This window comes from Erpetoichthys calabaricus, chromosome 5, assembly GCF_900747795.2.
Source record: "Erpetoichthys calabaricus chromosome 5, fErpCal1.3, whole genome shotgun sequence".
NCBI lineage: Eukaryota > Metazoa > Chordata > Cladistia > Polypteriformes > Polypteridae > Erpetoichthys > Erpetoichthys calabaricus.
The window spans coordinates 2,987,122-3,007,599 of record NC_041398.2 but is presented as its reverse complement, the minus strand read 5'-3'; the positions used below and the strand labels follow the sequence as shown (position 1 = coordinate 3,007,599).

General features: G+C 40.3%; 3 protein-coding genes across 5 annotated transcripts in view; 2 read left to right on the top strand and 1 right to left on the bottom strand.

Annotated features, from left to right (window-relative positions):
- Nucleotides 1-20,478, top strand: part of LOC114652525 (zinc finger protein 501-like) — a 312,019-nt gene that overhangs the window by 233,309 nt on the left and 58,232 nt on the right. The window lies entirely within an intron of this gene.
- Nucleotides 1-20,478, top strand: part of LOC114652425 (zinc finger protein 883-like) — a 281,535-nt gene that overhangs the window by 202,825 nt on the left and 58,232 nt on the right. The window lies entirely within an intron of this gene.
- Nucleotides 1-20,478, bottom strand: part of LOC114652501 (gastrula zinc finger protein XlCGF26.1-like) — a 67,712-nt gene that overhangs the window by 40,959 nt on the left and 6,275 nt on the right. Inside the window, exon 3 of one of the 2 annotated variants that reach the window (XR_007934968.1) lies at nucleotides 6,249-9,883. Coding sequence is in view for 1 of the 2 variants with exons in the window: in XM_028802866.2 (XP_028658699.1) it covers nucleotides 8,301-9,883 (1,583 nt within the window). In the remaining variant the exon portion in view is untranslated. Of the gene's footprint in view, nucleotides 1-6,080; nucleotides 9,884-20,478 lie in introns of those variants that run through there. The other variant, XM_028802866.2, reaches the window with a different exon arrangement.

Below are 20,478 nucleotides of genomic sequence, written 5' to 3'. Positions count from 1 at the left end.
TAAAGGCCACATGAGAATTCACTCTGGAGAAAAACCCTATTGCTGTCCAGAATGTGGCAAACAATTCTCACATCCAAGTGGACTTAATTGCCACAGAAGGATTCACACTGGAGAGAAGCAAAACACCTGTTCTGAATGTTTTAAAGGGTACTCTTGCAAAAAAAGTTTCCAGAGACACACATAAAGTCATATTGCAATTAATCCTGACCCAGAAATGACAAATGATCTTTCCATTGGCTCTACAACGAAAACAATTGAAGACAAATCTTCTGAATGAGGTAAAGGACTTCAGTTGAAAGCAGTTAATAAGTACATAAGAATAGTGGAGAAAACACTGAAAGTGGCAAACAAATCGTAGATGTAAGGTAATCTCAGAGCCACCTATGAATTAACACTGGAATACAACGCATATTTCACAAACAGCAAGAATCTTCTTCAACAACTTACAGGTGCAAGAAAAAACCTCATTGTTCGCCTGGATGCGGTTAACGCTTTTCAGACAGCGGTGGTCTTCATAGTCATAAATAACTGTCTTACTTGTGGTAAGCCTCTTAGCTGATCTGAATGTTGAAAGTGGTCCTCCTGTATCAGCCATCATCAGCAACACGTAAGATTTCATGAAGGACTCATAAACTGTACTGCCAGGACGTCAACCATACAGGGACTGATCATCTCTGCACAAGTGCTGTGACATAAGATGGTGAACAATACAAACACCAAACAACAGAATGAGGTAGCAACAGTACTGTGTGGTGATAACAACTTCAACCACAGAACACAACTGAAAAAGTTCAATGTAATAATAAAAAATGGAGAAGTCAAATCAAATCCACAGTGCGGTGCCAACTACCAGGAGGTGTCACTGACAATGAGCGGAATATTTTTGTTTTGGAGCTTTGGAGATGGGGCCTTATGTGAGTAGCAATGAACTTGTACCATCTCTGGGATGTCATCTGATGGCTGACACCTGGGCTGAGTGCAGACAGCCGTTCTTAACCCTGATAATGAAGAAGTCATTTAGTGATGTCAGCTGACAGCCAATGCTGTCCAATCAGAAACTGGGGAGGGACAGTCGAGGAGGACAGGAGACTAAAAAGAGAGCCGTCACATGACAGACCAATGTAGAGGGGCTTTATAAGACTTTGACACTAATTTAGGTTATCATTTATAAATAATAAGAGTCTTTACAAACCAAACACATTCATCAGCTGTGTGTCAAGAGTGAGTCCAAAAGTGGGAATTAATGAAGATCTAAATACAAATAAAATGAAACATTCAGGGTTCAAAGAGAAATGTTTAAGACCTGAAGAGGGAGTCACAACAGCATGCTAGGGTTAGCACGGGGGGACCACAGTTGTGAAGAATATCAATGTGTAGAAGTAATATTTTTTAAAATAATAATAATAAAGTTATGAGAAATGGGACAGCATAATAAATGCACAACACAATGAAAATGAAATGAACTGATTTTATTGTCTGACATATAACAGTAAAAGGGAAGACAAAGCAGAAACACACAGAGATCTCTGCTGACCCAGCTGTTCATTTGATAAATTAACCTAAAAATATAATGGATGTTACTTTGCTACATTTCAGTATATCCTGGGGTGGTGTGTGAAGGACGCTCTATACTGTGAATGTGTTGATTCAGGTTTCAGTTTGAGTTCAGCACCTTCTTCATAAAGTAAAAACACAAGAATAAAACACCTGAAGTAAAGAACTGTAAATATTATATCTAAAACTAATTAAGATTTAAATGAATTAAGAGCAAAATAAGGGTGACACGACCACACAGTCACATGACCTTCAAAGCTGACAGCTGAGCTGATTCTTCTGTAGCCAAACTGCCCCCCCTAGTGGCCACTCTCAATATTAAATGAATGGCAAGGCTGAGGGGAGGAAAGATTTGGGTTTGATCAAATGGATATTTAGTGCAGATTTCTTAATATTGTCATTAGCTTTAAGAAAAGTGCAGCTTTGTTAGGTTATGTAAGATTATATGTGGGAAAAGAACATTTATTTGAATTAATCTTTCTAATTGGGGCAGCACGGTGGCGCAGTGGGTAGCACTGCTGCCTCGCAGTTGGGAGACCTGGGGACCCGGGTTCACTTCCCGGGTCCTCCCTGCGTGGAGTTTGCATGTTCTCCCCGTGTCTGCGTGGGTTTCCTCCGGGCGCTCCGGTTTCCTCCCACAGTCCAAAGACAAGCAGGTTAGGTGGATTGGCGATTCTAAATTGGCCTTGGTGTGTGGGTGTGTTTGTGTGTGTCCTGCGGTGGGTTGGCACCCTGCCCGGGATTGGTTCCTGCCTTGTGCCCTGTGTTGGCTGGGATTGGTTCCGGCAGACCCCCGTGACCCTGTGTTCGGCTTCAGCGGGTTGGAAAATGGATGGATGGATGGATCTTTCTAATAATGGTTCTGTATTAACAAAATACAAATCCAATAATTGTTTACATTTTGTATAATCAACTTCCAATGGTGTTTGGTGAATAAACAATAAGGATGACTGACATTTGTCACATCTGCTCATTTGTGACCTTCTGACTTGTCACCACCTCTGGTCACATCTCCTGTGTTGTCTGATCTGAAGATATAACACTCCGTATTGATGATCCATTTCTTAATAGCGCTGGAAAAGTCAGAATATGACAATGGGGTGAGTAACAAATAAGATGTTGATTTGTATTGAATATTTGATTTGTAAGTCTAGCAGTGAAATCGATCATTTAGACCTGAGCAGTGCTCTCCATTCAACATCTGAGTGTCTGCGCTCTGTCATGTGTCCCTGTGCCCCTGTGTGTCTGCTGTGCCCTCGTATGCCCACTTCAGCCTGACCCCCCCACACACACTCTACTGAGATGTTCAGTTACTGATAAAGATGGACATTAAATGGTGAATTTGACTCTCATGGACACCACAAGAAGTTGAAGTGCATTGAGGACTGAAGTCAGCTGTGATGTTTCATTCTGCCTTAAATGAGTTTGCATTTCCTTTAAACTTTTTGATATATTTTATGAATTGTTTTGTAAATGGTATTGATTTTTTTATATGTACTGTATGGTGTGTTGATGAATATTTTCTTTCTAAGTTTTATGTTTATGTATTTGGATAGGTTTGTTGTGCCTCATTTTCTTTGTGTGTGCTTCATGTTGGAGCCCAGGGGGGCGGGGCCACGTGACACTGCAGCTGGAGCTCCGCCCCCAGGGGTATTTAAGAAGAAGCTGCAGATGACAGAGCCGCTCCAACACTGGGCTCTGTGCTGTCTGGTGGGCTCTGCTTCACATTTTGATGTTTGGTGGTCCTTTTGGTCTCCTGTTCAGGTTTAGGTTTGTTGGATTTTGGTTTTTGCTTTTTTATGCCTGATTTGTTTTTTGTAATCATTTTTTAATACTTTAAATAATTATTTTAAAAATGAAATAAATATTCAGTAACCTTTGTTTGATGTTATTGTACCAGAGATATTTTTGTTTTTCTATATTTACATTTATTCACTTACAAGACGCTTTCATCTAAAAGACATTAAAACTAATAAAAGGTAAACTGAAAACTCCAATGCTTGCTTGCTTTCTTTCTTTCTTTCTTGACAGTGCCCAGAGCCTGGCATGAGTGCTGGCATCATAGTGGTTGTGGTGATGCCAGTGACGTCATGGTGCCAGTGTCCCTCAGGGTCACGTGATGTTTGAAATGATCCTCTGTCATGTGTGTAAAGTCTGTAAATTGTGTTCTATATCTTCATGATATTTAGCTCAAGATTAAACAGATGACCTTAAACACAGGGCACTGCCATGGACAGTTAACATCAAAGTCAGTCTGTTCTCCTGAATTGTACCTATCACAGTGCCATCTGTGTGAGCTGAGCAGGAGTTCAGGAGACCCTCCAGCTGTATTGATGATCTGATCTCCTGTGGAGTGAAAGGCACCAGGACTACATTGGTGTACAGCTTGGGAGATGAAGACATGCTGTGGTCCAAGCTGTAGCTGATTACTTTACAACCTGTGAACAGAAGGAGATACTATTGGACTGGAAATTACAGCTTGAGACAGGAGATTGTTAGAACATTAGAAACTTTATTACTTTAAAAAATGGAGGTAACTCAAACAAGATTAAAGAGTCTGAGCGAATTCATCCATCATATTGACAGCCAGCCAGTCAGGTGTATTTTACACTCACATGTTGGGAAACTCCTGTTGAATTTTATAATAAATAGGCCTCATCTCAGAAGAAGAAGAAGAGAACAGAATGACGTCAGCAGAGGTCACCAGCCACGTGCCACCACTGTCATGTGATCGTCAACCCAGCATATCATGAACAACTTCGAGTGCTCGATCAACGCCGCCCTGGACATTCATCGTGACATCTTTAACTTTCGCAGTCTTTTCCTAAAGACTATATATATCCAGACTTTGCTCTCCATGGTGTGTTTGATGCTTTTCTCTACTGGTATTATTGCTCTTTAATAAACACCTCGCTGCTTTTAACTTTCTATACTTTGTCTTTATATCCTGAGTGATTGAGGTAATAAAGTAATTTGTGAAGAGCGCCTGGCGCATTGTGAAGTGCCATATGATCCAAACTTCCGGTTTATCGAGCTGCGGACGAAGAGCTCAGTCCAGTAATGATGAGTGCGTTAAAGTCAAACATTCACTGCTGATAAATGGCCGATAGCCGGGGATGTTGAGCCTTTGTATGTCTGAATATAGTCGTGGAGACCAAAGGTGATATTTAGGTGTGAGATATATCGGAGACATCGCCCGTTGTTCGTGCCTATGATAAGTAAGTCTCTCGGAGTGCTGGGGAGAGCGGACTGTGCTTGTGTTATTCAGACGGCACTCGTGTGTGTTAAAGTGCTGTGAATAACGTGCTGTGTGTACGTCTGTCATACGGTACTTGTGTGCTGAGGGTCTGTGTGTCTGCGTATGTCTGTGTCTGTGTGTGTTCATCTTAAAGTGCGACAGGAGACCAACACGGTAACGAACTTGACGAGCACACTGACCCTTAAAGAAAAGACATAAAGGGTAAGGAGAGGGAAATCCCACGATAATACAGCCTCGAAGTGACACTTCAAACAGATTAACAGTTGGATCCTCAATCTTGGATTCTGCCTCACGTGTGATGAAGGGTGTGAGGCCGAGCGTCGGTGATGTGGCACTTAATTCTAGGGAGGCAACAGTGCAACACGTCCTAACAACACAGTCAAGAAGGATAAAGATACAAAATGGCAACAGGCCACACTTACAATTTAGCAATAAAAACAGTTTATTAATTGTCAATTCATTATTAACACTAAATGCTCATGTATTAATAATCTCTAATATACAAGGCCTCCAAAAATGCAAAGTAAAGAAGCAGAAAAAATATTTAAAGCAAAACAAAATATCAAGAACGTTCACATTGTAACAGGCCTGGCTCATCTTTGATTAACTCTGCTGGTTATCAGATGAAACGCAGAAAGCAAGCTGATGAAATGTCGGCTAACAGGAGCACCGCAGAACAATCCCACCACTCAGGTGAGTCCTTCTGAATGAAGACACACCAGGGAGGGCAGCTGGCTTTGTTCACGTCTTACAAGTCTGTCCTTCTCAGAGTGCCATCCACTTTGTGCTCCAGTCCCAAACTCCAAATGTGCTACGGGGTGCAGTGGGGTTACTGATCTGGAAGTGGCACTCAATACAGGGCTGATGAATGGTGCCATAAAAATCAACAACAGTGACTGATCACAAATGTCACATTACGTGTTTGTGTGATCTTTGTGATGACATTACAGTTTCAGAACATGCTAACTGATAAATAACAGACTTATTCAGTGCATGGTCACAGATTTGAAATCAAAAACACATGAACTCTGAAGTCTGCATGCCACGGCTGTCCTCAACAGTCCACTCAGGAGTGACTGACAGTTCTTTCCACCAATCAGCTTTCTTCTTGTGTTTTCAGTTGGTATCTGCCTTTTCTGTGCTGTCCTTTCTGATTTTGTCCTTGTCACCTTTGCCACTGAGCGTATTTCATCGATGTCATCTCTTAATTTTGTGGTTTCCACTTCTTATATTTTTCTGCCTTCTTTCATTTCATGACCAGTGTACCCTTTTTAGATAAGTCCTTGTAAGAGTCAAGCTATACTCACACATTTGAGAACATCAATGAAATGAAATGTAAAAAGAGTGTGGCCAAAAAATGAAACATAAACTTACAAAATACAGAAAGTCCAAGCAGAGTGAACCAACGACAAGTAGTGAGGGGGTCAAATGTGACCTTCAGTGGTGGGGGTACAGAAGGGGCCACTTCTGCTTTTTGGAGTTTTCTGTCAAGTAAATGAAGCCGAAGCTTTGTGTAGCTGACACTCTCTCAGAGCAGAGCTTTCTAATCGTCCGTCCTGCTGTTGGAGTTTATTGAGCTGCTGTGGCCTCCAGCTTGTAGTCTCGACGTGAAGAAACGTTGTTTTGGGTATCGATATGAAGAAGGTGCTGAACTCAAACTGAAACTGAACCAACACATTCGGAGTATAGAGCGTCCTTCATACCCCAGGATAATACAAAATGTAGCAAAGTGACATCCGTTATATTTTTAGGTTAATTTATCAAATGAACAGCTGGGTCAGCAGAGATCTCTGTGTGTTTCTGCTTTGTCTTCCCTTTTCCTCTTAAATGTCAGACAATAAAATCAGTTCATTTCATTTTCATTTTGTTCTGCATTCCTTATGGTGTCCCATATCTCATAAAATTATTATTATTATTTTAAATAATATTCCTTCTATACATTAATTGATATTCTTCACAACTGTGGTTTCCCATGCTAACCCTAGAATGCTGTTGTGACTCCCTCTTCAGGTCTTAAACATTTCTCTTTGAACCCTGAATGTTTCACTTTATTTGTATTTCAATCTTCTTAAATTCCCAGCCATCAGATGACATCCCAGAGATGGTACAAGTTCATTGGTACTCAGATAAGGCCCCATCTCCAAAGCTCTGAAACAAAAATATTACCCTCATTGTCAGTGGTACCTCATGGTAGTTGGTACTGCACTGTGGATTTGATTTTTCTTCTCCATTTTTTATTATTACATTGAACTTTTTCAGTTGTGTTCCGTTATTGAAGTTGTTATTACCGCACAGTACTGTTGCTACCTCATTCTGTTGTCTGGTGTTTGTATTGTTCACCATCTTATGGCACAGCACTGGTGCAGAGATGATCAGTCCCTGTATGGCTGACGTACTGGCAGTACAGTTTCTGAGTCCTTCATGGAATCTTACGTGTTGATGATGACGGCTGATACAGGAGGACCACTTTCAACATTCAGAACAGCTAAGAGACTTACCACAAGTAAGACAGTCATTTATGAATATGAAGGCCACTGCTGTCTGAAAAGCATTAACCACATTTAGGACAACAATGAGGTATTTTCTTGCACCTATAAGTTGTTGAAGAAGATTCTTGCTGTTTATGAAATGTGTTGTATTCCAGTGTGTTCATTCCAGTGTGAGTTCACATGTGTCTCTGAGGTGACCTTACATCTACGATCTGTTTGCCACTTTCAGTGTTTTCTTCACTATTCTTATGTACTTATTAACTACTTTAAACTGGAGTCATTTCCCTCATTCAGAAGATTTGTCTTCAATATTTTGGTTGATGAGCAAATGGAATGATTACCACATTCAGAACAGGTGTACTGCTTCTCTCCAGTGTGTATCATTCTGTGGCACCTAAGTGCGCTTGGACATGACAATCGTTTGCCACACTCCGGACAGCAATAAGGTTTGGCTCCAGCATGAATTCTCATGTGATTTATAGGAGTTGTTCTGTCCGAGAATAGTTTGCCGCAGTCAGAACAGCTTTGTTTCTTACCAGAATTAAGTATTTTATTATTGTGAAGAGAACTGTTATATAAGAATCACATTCCATATTCAGAACAGCTGTAAAGCTTCTCCCCAGTATGACTTTTTGTATGCTTATAAAGAGAATTACGGTGTGAGAAGTGTTTGCCACATTCCAAGCAATGGTGAGGTTTCTCTCCGGTGTGACGTCTGAAGTGACTTTTTATGGTGCTTTGTTGTAAGTACTGCTTATCACATTTAGTACAACAATAAGGTTTATCTCTAGTATGAGTTTTGATGTGGCACTAAAATGTGCTTAAATATAAGAATAGTTTCTCACATTCAGAACAGCAATGAGATTTTTCTTCAGTATGGATTTTGGCATGTGGATAAAGACCTTTCTGGCTTGTATAACATTTGCCACATTAAGAACATCCAAACTGCAGTTTTGCTTTAGTGGGAGTTTGTATGTTTACTTGAAAAGAGCTAATGTTTAAAACCCTTTTCTACATTGAGAACAGCAATATGGCTTCTCTCCAGTATCAATTTCTGTGTGCCTTTGAAAACTGCATTGTTTGGCACATTTTGGACAATAATAAGGTTTTTCTCCTGTGTGGATTTTTTTGTGCCTCTGAAGATAGCTTATACATGAGAACGACTTACCACATTCTGTACAGGAATGAGGTTTTTCTCCTGTGTGGCTTCTTCTGTGGTTCTGAAGATAGCTTCTCCTTGAGAACGACTTACCACATTCTGAACAGCAAAGAGGTTTTTCTCCAGTGTGTATTCTTCTGTGTTTCTGAAGACTGCACCTCATTGAGAATGACTTGCCACATTCTGGACAACAATAAGGTTTTTCTCCTGTGTGGCTTCTCCTGTGGTTCTGAAGATAGCTTCTGCTTGAGAATGATTTACCACATTCTGGACAACAATGAGGTTTTTCTCCTGTGTGGATTTTTCTGTGCACCTGAAGATTGCTTCTCCTTGAGAACGACTTACCACATTCTGAACAGAAATGAGGTTTTTCTCCTGTGTGGATTCTTCTGTGAGAAAGAAGTATGCTTCTCCTTGAAAATGACTTACCACATTCTGAACAGCAATGAGGTTTTTCTCCTGTGTGGACTATCCTGTGCTTTTGAAGACTGTCTCGCCTTGAGAACGACTTACCACATTCTGGACAACAATTAGGTTTTTCTCCTGTGTGAATATTTTTGTGCCACTGAAATTCACTTCTGCTTGAGAACGACTTACCACATTCTGAACAGCAATGAGTTTTTTCTTCAGTGTGAATTCTTCTGTGTTTCTGAAGACTGTCTCTCATTGAGAACGACTTACCGCATTCTAGACAACAATGAGGTTTTTCTCCTGTGTGGCTTCTTCTGTGGTTCTGAAGATAGCTTTGGCTTGAGAACGATTTACCACATTCTGGACAACAATGAGGTTTTTCTCCTGTGTGGACTTTTCTGTGCCTCTGAAGATTGCCTCTCATTAAGAACGACTTACCACATTCTGGACAACAATGAGGTTTTTCTCCTGTGTGGATTTTTCTGTGACAAAGAAGTTGGCTTCTCCTTGAGAATGACTTACCGCATTCTGCACAGCAATGAGGTTTTTCTCCTGTGTGGATTATTCTGTGCCTCTGAAGATAGCTTCTCATTGAGAATCGTTTGCCACATTCTTTACAGCAATGAGGTTTCTGCTCTCCAGAGTGAATTTCTGTGTGTTTTTCAAGATTCTTAATGTTTGGGTAATGCTTGCCACATTCATGACAACAATATGTTTTTTCTCCAGTGTGAATCTTCATATGCTTATTAAGATCACTTTTGTGTGTGAACTGTTTGCCAAATTCCAAACAACATTTTTTTCCAGTATGAATTTGGATTTCTTTCTCCATTTGCTGTTGGTCAGTTTTGATGGCTTCTGTCTGTGTTACTCCAGTAGCAGGGAAAGAACTGCAATGCGAAAAGGCTGTCAGGTTCTCTGATCCTCTTGCTGATTTCTTCATACCTTTCTCATTGGATTGAAGAGAGGGCTGACCAAATGAAGGTGGAGAGAAGCTGCCATTCTTCTTTAAATCTGAAATAACACAAACATTTTAAATATATTTTTCCTGACTCCTTTATCCAAGGCGACTTACAACATTTGAGACACAATTGGTTATTGATGAGCCAAATCTTAGAAAGTGATGCTTTAAGCTTCTAGTTAAATTCATACTATATAAATTTCTTTCCTAGTCATAGACAATGCTATAGTCTTTTCCCTCCTATAAGTTAGTATGAGATAGAACTTTCTTGCTATAACTGAGATACTGTGTGTTAATTGAGTCAGTTGTTCTTTAGAACTGGTCCCAGTGCAGAGGGACTTTAAAGACCCATTTTCAACATAGAAATGGGATAGGCATTCTTAAATGGTTCAGAAATGTGTAGAAGTGACTTTGTACAGGTTAGAAATGAAACAAGATTTATAAGCTTTGAACAGAACTTTCAAGGAGAACTTTCTTTTTTTGCTATATCAATTTTCTCTTTTTTGTGTGAACTGTTTTAGTTTGAATTTTTACTAAAGCTTTTAAAAATGAAGATATTTTGTCTGTGTAATCATTTTGGTGTGTCAGGCTTTTGCTGAATCCCTTTATGTATGTTAGAGCTGCCGAACTTTGGTAATTTTGGGAAAAACACAGCTACACTTTTCTGTCAGAAAACTTGCCATCTGGAGGCGGTGTTGAACTGGGAACTACCATCTGAGAACGGAGGACACTTGTGCTCCTGAACTTGCCAATGAAGATAAAGAAATGAGCTAATGTGAGGTACTGTGCTCTTATCTTCTATCTCTTCATGATCGTAAATCAATCTAAGGTCGCTGTACCTGAACTTGAGAAGCTTTAAGAGACTGTAATATTAAATAAGGCATTGTGGATGATCGCTTGTGCTTTTGCCAGAGTCATGGAAGCCTCACTGTAAAGAAGTAATCTGTTTTGCTGGAGCGTCCCAGTTGTGACAAAGTGTTTTTTTTTGGAAACGCGCTGTCAAAAGAGGCTCACATTTACTGTGAACATGGTGATGTCCAAGCGTACTTAAAGTGAAGTTACCAGGAGTAATCAGAGTACGGACTCACAACCAGAGGATGTGATTGTGGATTTTACAGATCACTTAACTCTTTTAGGGCTAATTTTTTTGTTGTTTCTTTTCTCCCAGGGCTGAATATTTTTCCAAAAACTAACTTTTTTTAAAAAAAGAACACAAAGCAATTGAAATCAACAAAAAATAATTCCTTTTGACAAATGTTACTGTCTTGAATGTTGTATGAGCCTGAATTCTCTCTGATTTCACATACATATCACATACATTTTACACAGCACAGTCTGATCTCGCTCAAAGCAGCCAATTTCAGTCATTGCCACATTGCACTCCTTACAATACGTGTTGCTTTGGTGCCTATTTTTCAATTGTCTGTTGCTGCACTTTCTCACATATATTGTTAGTGTGTACTGTAGAGAGACAAGTCACCCATTTGCCATCGTGCCATGCCACTGCCACCAAGTTTTCTGCCCGTATGAAAACCGTATTGTTACCTCTTTTCCTCTTCAGCCTGTCTGGCTTCAATTGTGAAGCCATGTGTCTCCTGTTCACCCTCACTGTGCCACAAGCTCCAAGTCCTCTACTCTGTAGCTCCATGAACAATTCTGGGCATGTATAAAAATTGTCCAAATGTACACAACATGACCCAAATGTTCATAGCCCTGAAGCAGCTCCAGCACAACCTGGCTTGTCAAGGGACAGTTCTCTTTTTGAAAGAAATACTTTCCTGTATATGTAATTACTTTCAGGCAGAAACCAGTGTTTGCTTCTGCCAGTACAAAATCCTTTATGCCATACTTTGTGGGCTTGTCTGGCATATATTTGCAGAAAAAGAGGTGTTCCTTTTATTTTATCATAGATTCATGCACAGACAAATCACAGCCAGGCTGATAAAATTGTTTCTGTGTTGGTTCCACAATGTCAAGCAGGGGCTGAACTTTATGCATGGCGTTAGAGCCTGGCTCACCCCATGGGATTTGCTTCTGGTTATCACAGAAGTGAATAAAACTTTGCAGCATCAAGTACCTATCATCACGCTGCATAACCTGTCCAAAGCCACCAGGGGACAAAGCACGTTTGGACCAATGCTCTCTGAAGTTATATCACCAGTTCTGTCCCATCTCTATTTGTAATGCCACAGCGCGCTTCATCTCGTCTTTTGTTGTGGGTTTCCACTTTGAAAAACGAGAATGCAATGCAAGCACAGCCCGCGATTCAAAAAATTTCTCTGCCTACCTGTTTGTCTCGTCTGACAGTAGCTGAAAAGCAGCATCAGGAGGGAGCAGCCTGATGTAGTCCAGCGGCTGGTGATCTGTCGTGTCCAACAGCAAGCCATGCCGTCTTGTGAAGTCCGGTAGCCAGTTCGGCTCCCACTGATCAATGTCTGTGTATTCCTCCCACGCGAACCTTGCCATAGGTAAATCGGCTGCACGAATGCGCTCAGCTGGCAGCAGATCAGCTGGCGTGGCATCGGCTGGTGTCTGATCAGCTGATGCCGGCTTCTCACTCTCTTGTTCGATATACTGATCACTGTCAATAAAATCCGATTCTGAAAAATCAGAGTCCGACTCCGCGATAATGCGCAAAACATTGTCTGCCGAGTGTTTTCTTTTCTGCACTCGCTTCGCTCCCTTGTGACATGTCGATGCCATCTTGTCATTGTTTACATTTCGCAACTCACGCACATGCAAGGATTAGTTGCCGAGTCAATGAGTCTAGCATTCCTCCAAGCACAGAGGGAATGCCTGCGATGTGACAGGGAGTTTTGTCTCCATTAACAGCTAATTGTCGCCCTCTGTCCCTGGATGTCGACTTTCGTCGACATTCGCCCTCAACCCTTCCTGTCGACAAAAGTCGACATCCGCCCTAAAAGAGTTAAAGAAAAGGCAAGATCGACTTTTTAAGCTTAAGACTGAAATCGAAAACCTTATAAACTTTCTGGAAAACCACATTGAAGTAGCACAGCTGTTTGAAATCTTTTGTGAGATGTGCAGTCAAGCTGAGGAGCTGAATAAAAGAGTAATATCTATGCTAAGTAAAGAAACCGTAACTAACAAACAGAAAACAACATTTGCAGAAAATTCTAAGAAATGGGACCAATTTAGTGACACTACAGCAACATGGCTTAAAGGTACAAAGAGCCTTTTATCACACTCATCTGACGAGGAGTTAGTTAATCAATTCAGAGAGAATGAGATCGAACAGAAACTAGAGTCCTGCAATCTTCTCAGTTAAAGTGCGCTCTCGTTAAGAAATGTGGCTTGTCTTCCCAGCTAAAGGCCTCGGCAACATCACTCCCTACAACAATTGTAATTGAACAATCGACACTCGATAACATCCTACAAAGGCTGAAAGAACTTGAGTGTGACAGACAAGAACGATCTGTAACTAATACAGGAGCCCATTCACAGACTTACACACACAATCTCACTGACGTGCTCATACAAAATCAAGTTGTATATCAGAAGGCAGTCACAGAAATTGCCCAAAAAAAGGAAGCTCCAGTTCCTGTTCGTCCTGCGCCACATGGTGAAGTACCACATAGACAAGTCCCTTTATTCACAGGCGACCACTTGGCTTACGTAGACTTTAACAAAGCATTTGATCATGCTGTAGGCGAAGTGCTAGAAGACCCTCAAGATTCAATACACAAGAGGTCCTGCTCAGGAAACGATTAAGGGTTGTGCACGATTGTCACCAAGTCAAGGCTATGAAAAGGCCAGAAAGCAACTTGAGAGTTACTATGGTAACCAAATATTTACAGTTGATGGATACATAAATAAAGCATTGAAGTGGCCTCAAATAAAACAAAATGATGGAGAGACATTGAGAGACTATGTAACCTTTCTTGATAACTGTATGGACGCAATGAACCAGGATGAATTCAACAGCACTCAACACATCTGTACTGTCGTCACAAAGCTCCCACACTCCTCACAAGATAAGTGGCGAAATACAGCCTTTAAACTTGAAGGAAGAGAAGACAAAGAGGCAGATATTTACGATCTAACTATCTTTATACATTGACAGGCTAGGATGTTAATGTATTCGGTTTATGGAAAGGCCCCACAAGGTAGCACAGAGAAAGAAAGGAGCGACAAGACTAAGTTTCCTCTGAAGAGCGGCCAGAGATCAGGAAGTGTCTTCACTACAAGTATTACTGACGCTACTGGAAAGGGGACTCGAGAAACCTCAGTCAAAAAGACTGTTACTGATGTCTGTGCATTTAAAAAAACCTTGTGTATTTTGTAGTGGTCAGCATACCCTTGATGAATGTAGTAAAGTCAAAGATCTGCCATGTAAAGAAAGAACTGACTTTTTAAAATCTAAAGGTTTATGTTTTCACTGTCTCAAACAGAGGCATCTTGGTAAGAACTGCAAAGAAAGGATGAAATGTCAGACATGTTCTTTGCAGCACCCAGATATCCTGCACATCAAAAAAAGAGGTTGGAGTGACATCTTCACCTACAGCCAGTGTGGCAACATCTACTGAAGGAGAAGCTGAGACTGGAACTTGTGCTTTTACTGGGGCTGGTGAAGAGTGCACACTGTACAGTATGTGGTTCATGTTAAGGTAAAATCTAAGAACAGCGAGAGGTATGTAGAAACATACGCATTTATAGACCCTGGTAGTACAGTAACAGTTTGTACTCAAAAGCTCCAGAGACAGTTACACCTTCAGGGGAGAAGAACACAAGTATTCCTTCAAACTATGAGTAACTATGATGATGATCCAAAAATGCTAACCAAATGCTCTGTCTTATCAGATTTGCAAGTCTGTGGTCTCAATGATGATGAATATATTGATTTGCCAAAGGTCTATACACAGGTCTTCATTCCAGTGAACAGAGAAAGCACTCCACTACAAGAGGATATCGAGAAGTGGGCATATCTTATCTCGTATTGACTCTGAAGTTGATCTTTTAATAGGAATCAACAAACCAGAAATCTTCAAGCAGTCGTAAATAATACCTACCCAAGGAGGTAGACCTCATGTTGTGAAGACTGCACTTGGATGGGTGGTCTGTAGGCCATATAAAGAGACAGATGACCTTTGAAAACAAAGTGGTAAGCTGCCCAAACATTCAATCAATCAAATGTCAATAATAGAAATTGAAGATATGCTGCTGTAACAGTATAACACAGATTTTACAGAGTGCAGCTCTGAAATGTCACAGGAGGTCATCAAGTTCATGCACATAGCCTCAGAATCTACGAGACTGGTAGGTGGCCACTATTGCTTAAATTTGCCTTTGAATGATGAAACACTAAAAATGCTGAACAATCGTTGAGCAGCGTGCTATTGGGCTCAAGAGAAAACTGAGCAAAAATTAAGGTGTCCATGAAGACTGTAAAGACATTATTGACAAGGGTTAAAAGTACCCAAAGAAAGCCTGCATTGCAATGAAGTCAGGGTGTGGTACATCGCACATCATGGTGTGTATCATCCAAAGAAAAATAAAATTTGAGTGGTCTTTGATAGCACATCCACCTACCAGGGGACATCACTTAATGAACAATTATTGAAAGGTTCTGACCTAACACGCTCATTGGCGTGCTTACACGATTTAGAAAGAAGCCAGTAGCACTAATGGCACACATTAAGTTAATGTTCTACCAAGTTAAAGTAATAGATAAAGACGCTGATCTCTTTCGCTTTTTATGGTGGCCTGAAGGTAATCTAAGTAAAGACCTAGAAGAATTCAAAATGACAGTGTAAGAGCCGTGATGTAAGTGGACCTTTTAATTTAAACCAGAGTAGCTTTTGAATATTTGTAAATGCACCATTGTTAATTTCATGTGTTTCAGTGAGAGTTCATGTGCGCATGTGAGATTTGTGTTGTGTGATTCCAGATGTGAGACGGGGGAATTTTGGCGGGTAGAATGAAATGGAGCAATACAGACTTTGACTGTGTCTTAATATTTACCAACTGTTATAAAGATTAATTTGTTATTGTTGTTTGAAATAAAGTTGTTGAACTTTTAAAAGAAGACTTGCGTCAAGTCTATGCAACAAATTAATTCATTGGAAATTATATCCTGCATACGAAAGAAGGAGAAACGTCAGTACAGACAGCACATCTTTCTGGTGCTACTTCTTCACCCAGTTGTGCTTCTTATGCTTAAGCTGAAGATGCCAGAGATACATTTCCTGAAGAAGATGTTAACACCATACTCAATAACTTCTATGTAGATGACTGCTTAAAGTCGGTGGCAACAGAAGAACAAGCAATAAAGCTGGCAAAGGACCTCCAAGTGCTATGCCATAAAGGTGGGTTTCATTTGACCAAGTGGTTGAGTAACAACAGCAGTTTTATTGTCCATTCCTGAAGAAGACAGAGCTCATTAACAAAAGGATTTAGACTTGAGCCACAGTCTGCTTCTCTGGGCATCCAGTGGTGCACAGAAATGGACAGTTTCAAATTTCAGATTAAGTTACAAAGCAAACCCGCTACAAGACGTAGTATTCTGTCTGTTGTTAGCTCAGTTTATGATCCCCTTGGCTTTCTAGCACCTGCCATACTGCCAGCAAAGCTTATTCTAAGAGACTTGAGCAAAGAGATATTTGGGTGGGATGAAGAAGTCGAAGTCAAACACATTCAGAAATGGAAACAATGAATGGATGACTTACAGTTATTAGCTGACTACAATGTGAACAGATGCGTCAAACCTGCACGGTTTGGAACCATAAAGTCAGCACAAATGTACCATTTTGCAGATGCCAGTGAAGATGGATATGGCACTGTCGCTTACCTTGTCTTAACCAACGAAGAGGGCAAAAGGCATTGTACATTCCTGATGGGCAAGTCAAGAGTTGCACCATTGAAACATGTCAGGATTCTAAGATTGATGCTGACAGCAGCCGTTGTGACCGTCAAAATGGACAAAATGCTAAAAGATGAGCTTCAAACGCCCTTAGAAGAATCTACATTTTGGACTGACAGCAGCACAGTGCTAAAATACATTTGAAATGAAAGCACTTGATTCAAGACCTTTGTTGCCACCAGAATCTCCGTGATCAGAGATCATTCCCATCCTTCACAGTGGAGGTACGTCACATCTGCTCTTAATCCGGCTGATCAAGCATCCAGAGGGCTAAACATAGAAAGCTTTCTGAAAAGCACCACATGATCACAGGGTCCAAGTTTCTTAATGAAACCCAAACGTGAGTGGCCAAAAAGACCAAATCAACTGAACGATTCACTCTTTGAAGATGAGCCAAAAGATAAAACTTGTGCAGCCAACATGACAAGAGTAGAGGAGGCGACTGAGCCCATCAACAAACTAATCACCTACTTTTCAGATTGGCATCACTTGAAGAAAGCAGTGGCTTAGCTCCTCAAGTATAAAGACATACTGCTGCACTTAAAAAATGAAAGAAAAACATTTCAACTAGAAGTCAGTCAATCTACAAATAATTCAGCATTTGTAGGAATTCAGTCGCTCCTCTGTCTGTCTGTGTGCCTCTTTCTTGTATGTTTTCTCGTTAAAGCCACGTGAATTAGCTTGCTGTATGAGGCAGAAATGCCGAAGCGAGCAGAATCAGATACCCCAACTACACCCAAAAAACTAAATGACATTACTGCAAGATTGATGGCACAACAATATCCGGGCAACTTTTACGAATCTGGACAACAACTTTTCTGCAAGTTTTGCCAGCACACCATAGACTGGACACGAGAAGATACTTGCAATGACCACATCAAATCTAAAACCCATGTCAAGAAGAAGGACAAATTAAGATCAATAGATGTTCACCTTCAGGTAACAACAGAGGAAACAACAAAATCGTCAGATGCAAGGCGCCAGTTTGTGGAGGACTTTGTGGCTTTGTGTGCAGAGTCAGACGTACCGCTCAAAAAAAATGAAGAAGCGTCCTTTCTTTATTAAACATTGTAAACAGGGAGGCGCGCTGCCAGAAACTGAGTGCACTCTTCGTCAAACTCATTGGTGTGTCTTTGAACAACATATGGAGGCCGTTCTTCGAATGATTTGTGGAAATAAAATTTCTTTTGTAGTTGATGAAAGCGCAGATAGCCGAGAGCACCGTATTCTCAACACAGTGATAGGCAAGTAAACATTCAGCTGTATGGTGATTATTTTATGGAGGCAGTTCTAATTGTACATGAAATTATATTTAGCTGGTATTAACATTCTTTCCCACAGAAAAATATTATTATTGAATGGCACTGGTTGTTAACCGGTTCCCTTTATAGATTAACAACGATGTTTCTGATTTAATAAACGTTTTGCCTGGTGGTGACGAGGCACACGAGCTCCACATTTGACTCTTTCGTTGTAAACTTGGCCCTACAAACCTAAGCAGAAGAGCAGGCGTCTCCTCAGATGCAACAAGACCTTAAAAAGGGGGTCTCTCTTTCTTTTGTTCGGTTTAATACCTTGATTTAGCGTCATCCAGCTTAGTTTGCTTTTGCTTTGTAATTAATTATTTTAAGATATGCAGTAGATGAAGCTACAGACGTAATGATGCACATTTTCAGTTTGTAAAATTAAAGGTTTAAGAATCATGAGTAATAATTCACATAATTACAATTTCAGGTCCTGAAGAGCAGGACTTTCTGTCAGATGTTATCTTTATGGAGAGCTGTAACTCTTCCACCTTTTCACAGGTAGCAGCACTTCAGTTCCTTCACAACAACCTGCTGAATCTTCTTGACATTTGAGCAGAGCTGACAGACAATGCACCACACTGTCTGACAGCAGACCAGGACGTTTTCAAAGGGGTTACGCCTAACAGGGTGTCATGTCGTCAGTTTGGTGGGAGAGACCTGGCAGCACTAGAAATACTGTAGTAAGGCTGCATCACTGGTGATGTGGTAAAGTCTGCCTTCATCTAGAAGCCTGCCAGGGACCCCCAAAACAGGAAACACCAGGAGGAATAGCTGCTTCAAATCAGTAGGGTACCTCGCTGAACATATTCACCTCTACAAAGAGTTCTTTCTGGCTGAGAACACATCAGCTCAGGCTCTAACAAATATCCCAGACTCTAAAAGTGAAGTGAACCTTCATCTCTGAAGGACGCATCAAACTAAATGGCTCTTACAGTTCTGGAGGGCACTCGCTGTCCTACTGCAGTCTCAGCACACAACATCATGGAGGATCTGGGCTCCTACCTAATGAATGGAACTGCAAAATAAGGTTCAGTTGTGCTAGTGTGCTGTGTCATTTGTTTTATTGTAGCTGTTGATACTTACTGTATTTAAAAAAAAAAAAGAAAAAAAAAAACAACATAAAAACCCAAACATTCGAATCAAGGAAAAATAAAACGGTGAAGACCGAAAATCAAAAAAAATAAAACGCAATTTGTGAAAGAATAAAACAAATTCCAAAGGACCCTAAGTTTGTGTGCCAACCAAAACCAGCACACTGGAGCGGCCTGTGAATAAAGTGAGCCTGCTACAAGAAACAGCCAATGTTTGAAATGAGAAATGTTTAAATGTTTGTTTGCAGTGTAACTGCTAGTGATTTTAAAAACCATAGTTAATGTAAAAGTAAAATTAAATGTCTCACATTGAGGTATAGTATAGTAACAATCTTTGATCCTGCATAGCCAATGAAGAGCCACAAATGTAAGAGCAAATCTTAGAAAGTAAAGCTTAAGTTAAATTCATATTAGTGTCTGCTTAGTCACAGCCACAGACATTGCTGTAGTCTTTACTGCCTGTAAGTTAATAACAGGCATGCAGTTATCTGACCATTCTTAAATTGTTCAGAAATGTTTAGAAAAGATTTTGTAAAGATTAGAAATGAAACAAGATTTATAAGCATTCACCACAATTTTTCTTAAAAAGAACTTTTTTGTTTTATGCTGGATCAATTTTCTCTTTTATGTGACAACTGTTTTACTTACAAGTTCTATTGAAGCTTATAAAAATGAAGATATTTTCTCTGTGGAATCATTTCAACATGTCAGGCTTTTGCTGAATTTCCATTTTTGTATGTTAGAGCTGGTAATTTTTGTGAAAAACGCAGATACGGCTTACATTTCTCTTGTACTTCCAATTGGAGCACAGGCAGGTCACATGACTTGCTCATGGTCACATGGTGTCAATAGCTGAATTTGAACCTGCAACTTCAGGGTTTGATGTCCAAATTCCTAACCACTACCTGCCTTTTAAAATAAATGACACAGTACAAGTAAAGTGGTGGCACACTGGGTTGAGTTCCTTCATCACACTGAGGTGCCATTTATGGTCTGGCCACTCCGTGTGTGGTCTTTACATGTTCTGCTGCTGTCTGTTCAATTTCTCCAACTCTCTCTCATATGTGAAAGACAGGCCTGATCTGATCAATCGATCACAAATCAAAATCAACCAATTATCACTCCAAATGACCTGACTGATGATCAGCAAATTAGCTGATCTTAACATCTGATCTTGCATGATAAAAAGCATGCAAGACAAAGTTCCAACATTACCAAAATACAGAAACACGTCCTCACCGGTCTAACAGTTTAATTGCCTTCCTACAAGAGAAAATAAAATTTTTGGTTTGTAATATTTGTGCAAAAAGTAATCACTCATGGAGGATTCTCTGCTAACACTTTCAACAATACAAACCTTATTCAGCATCTGA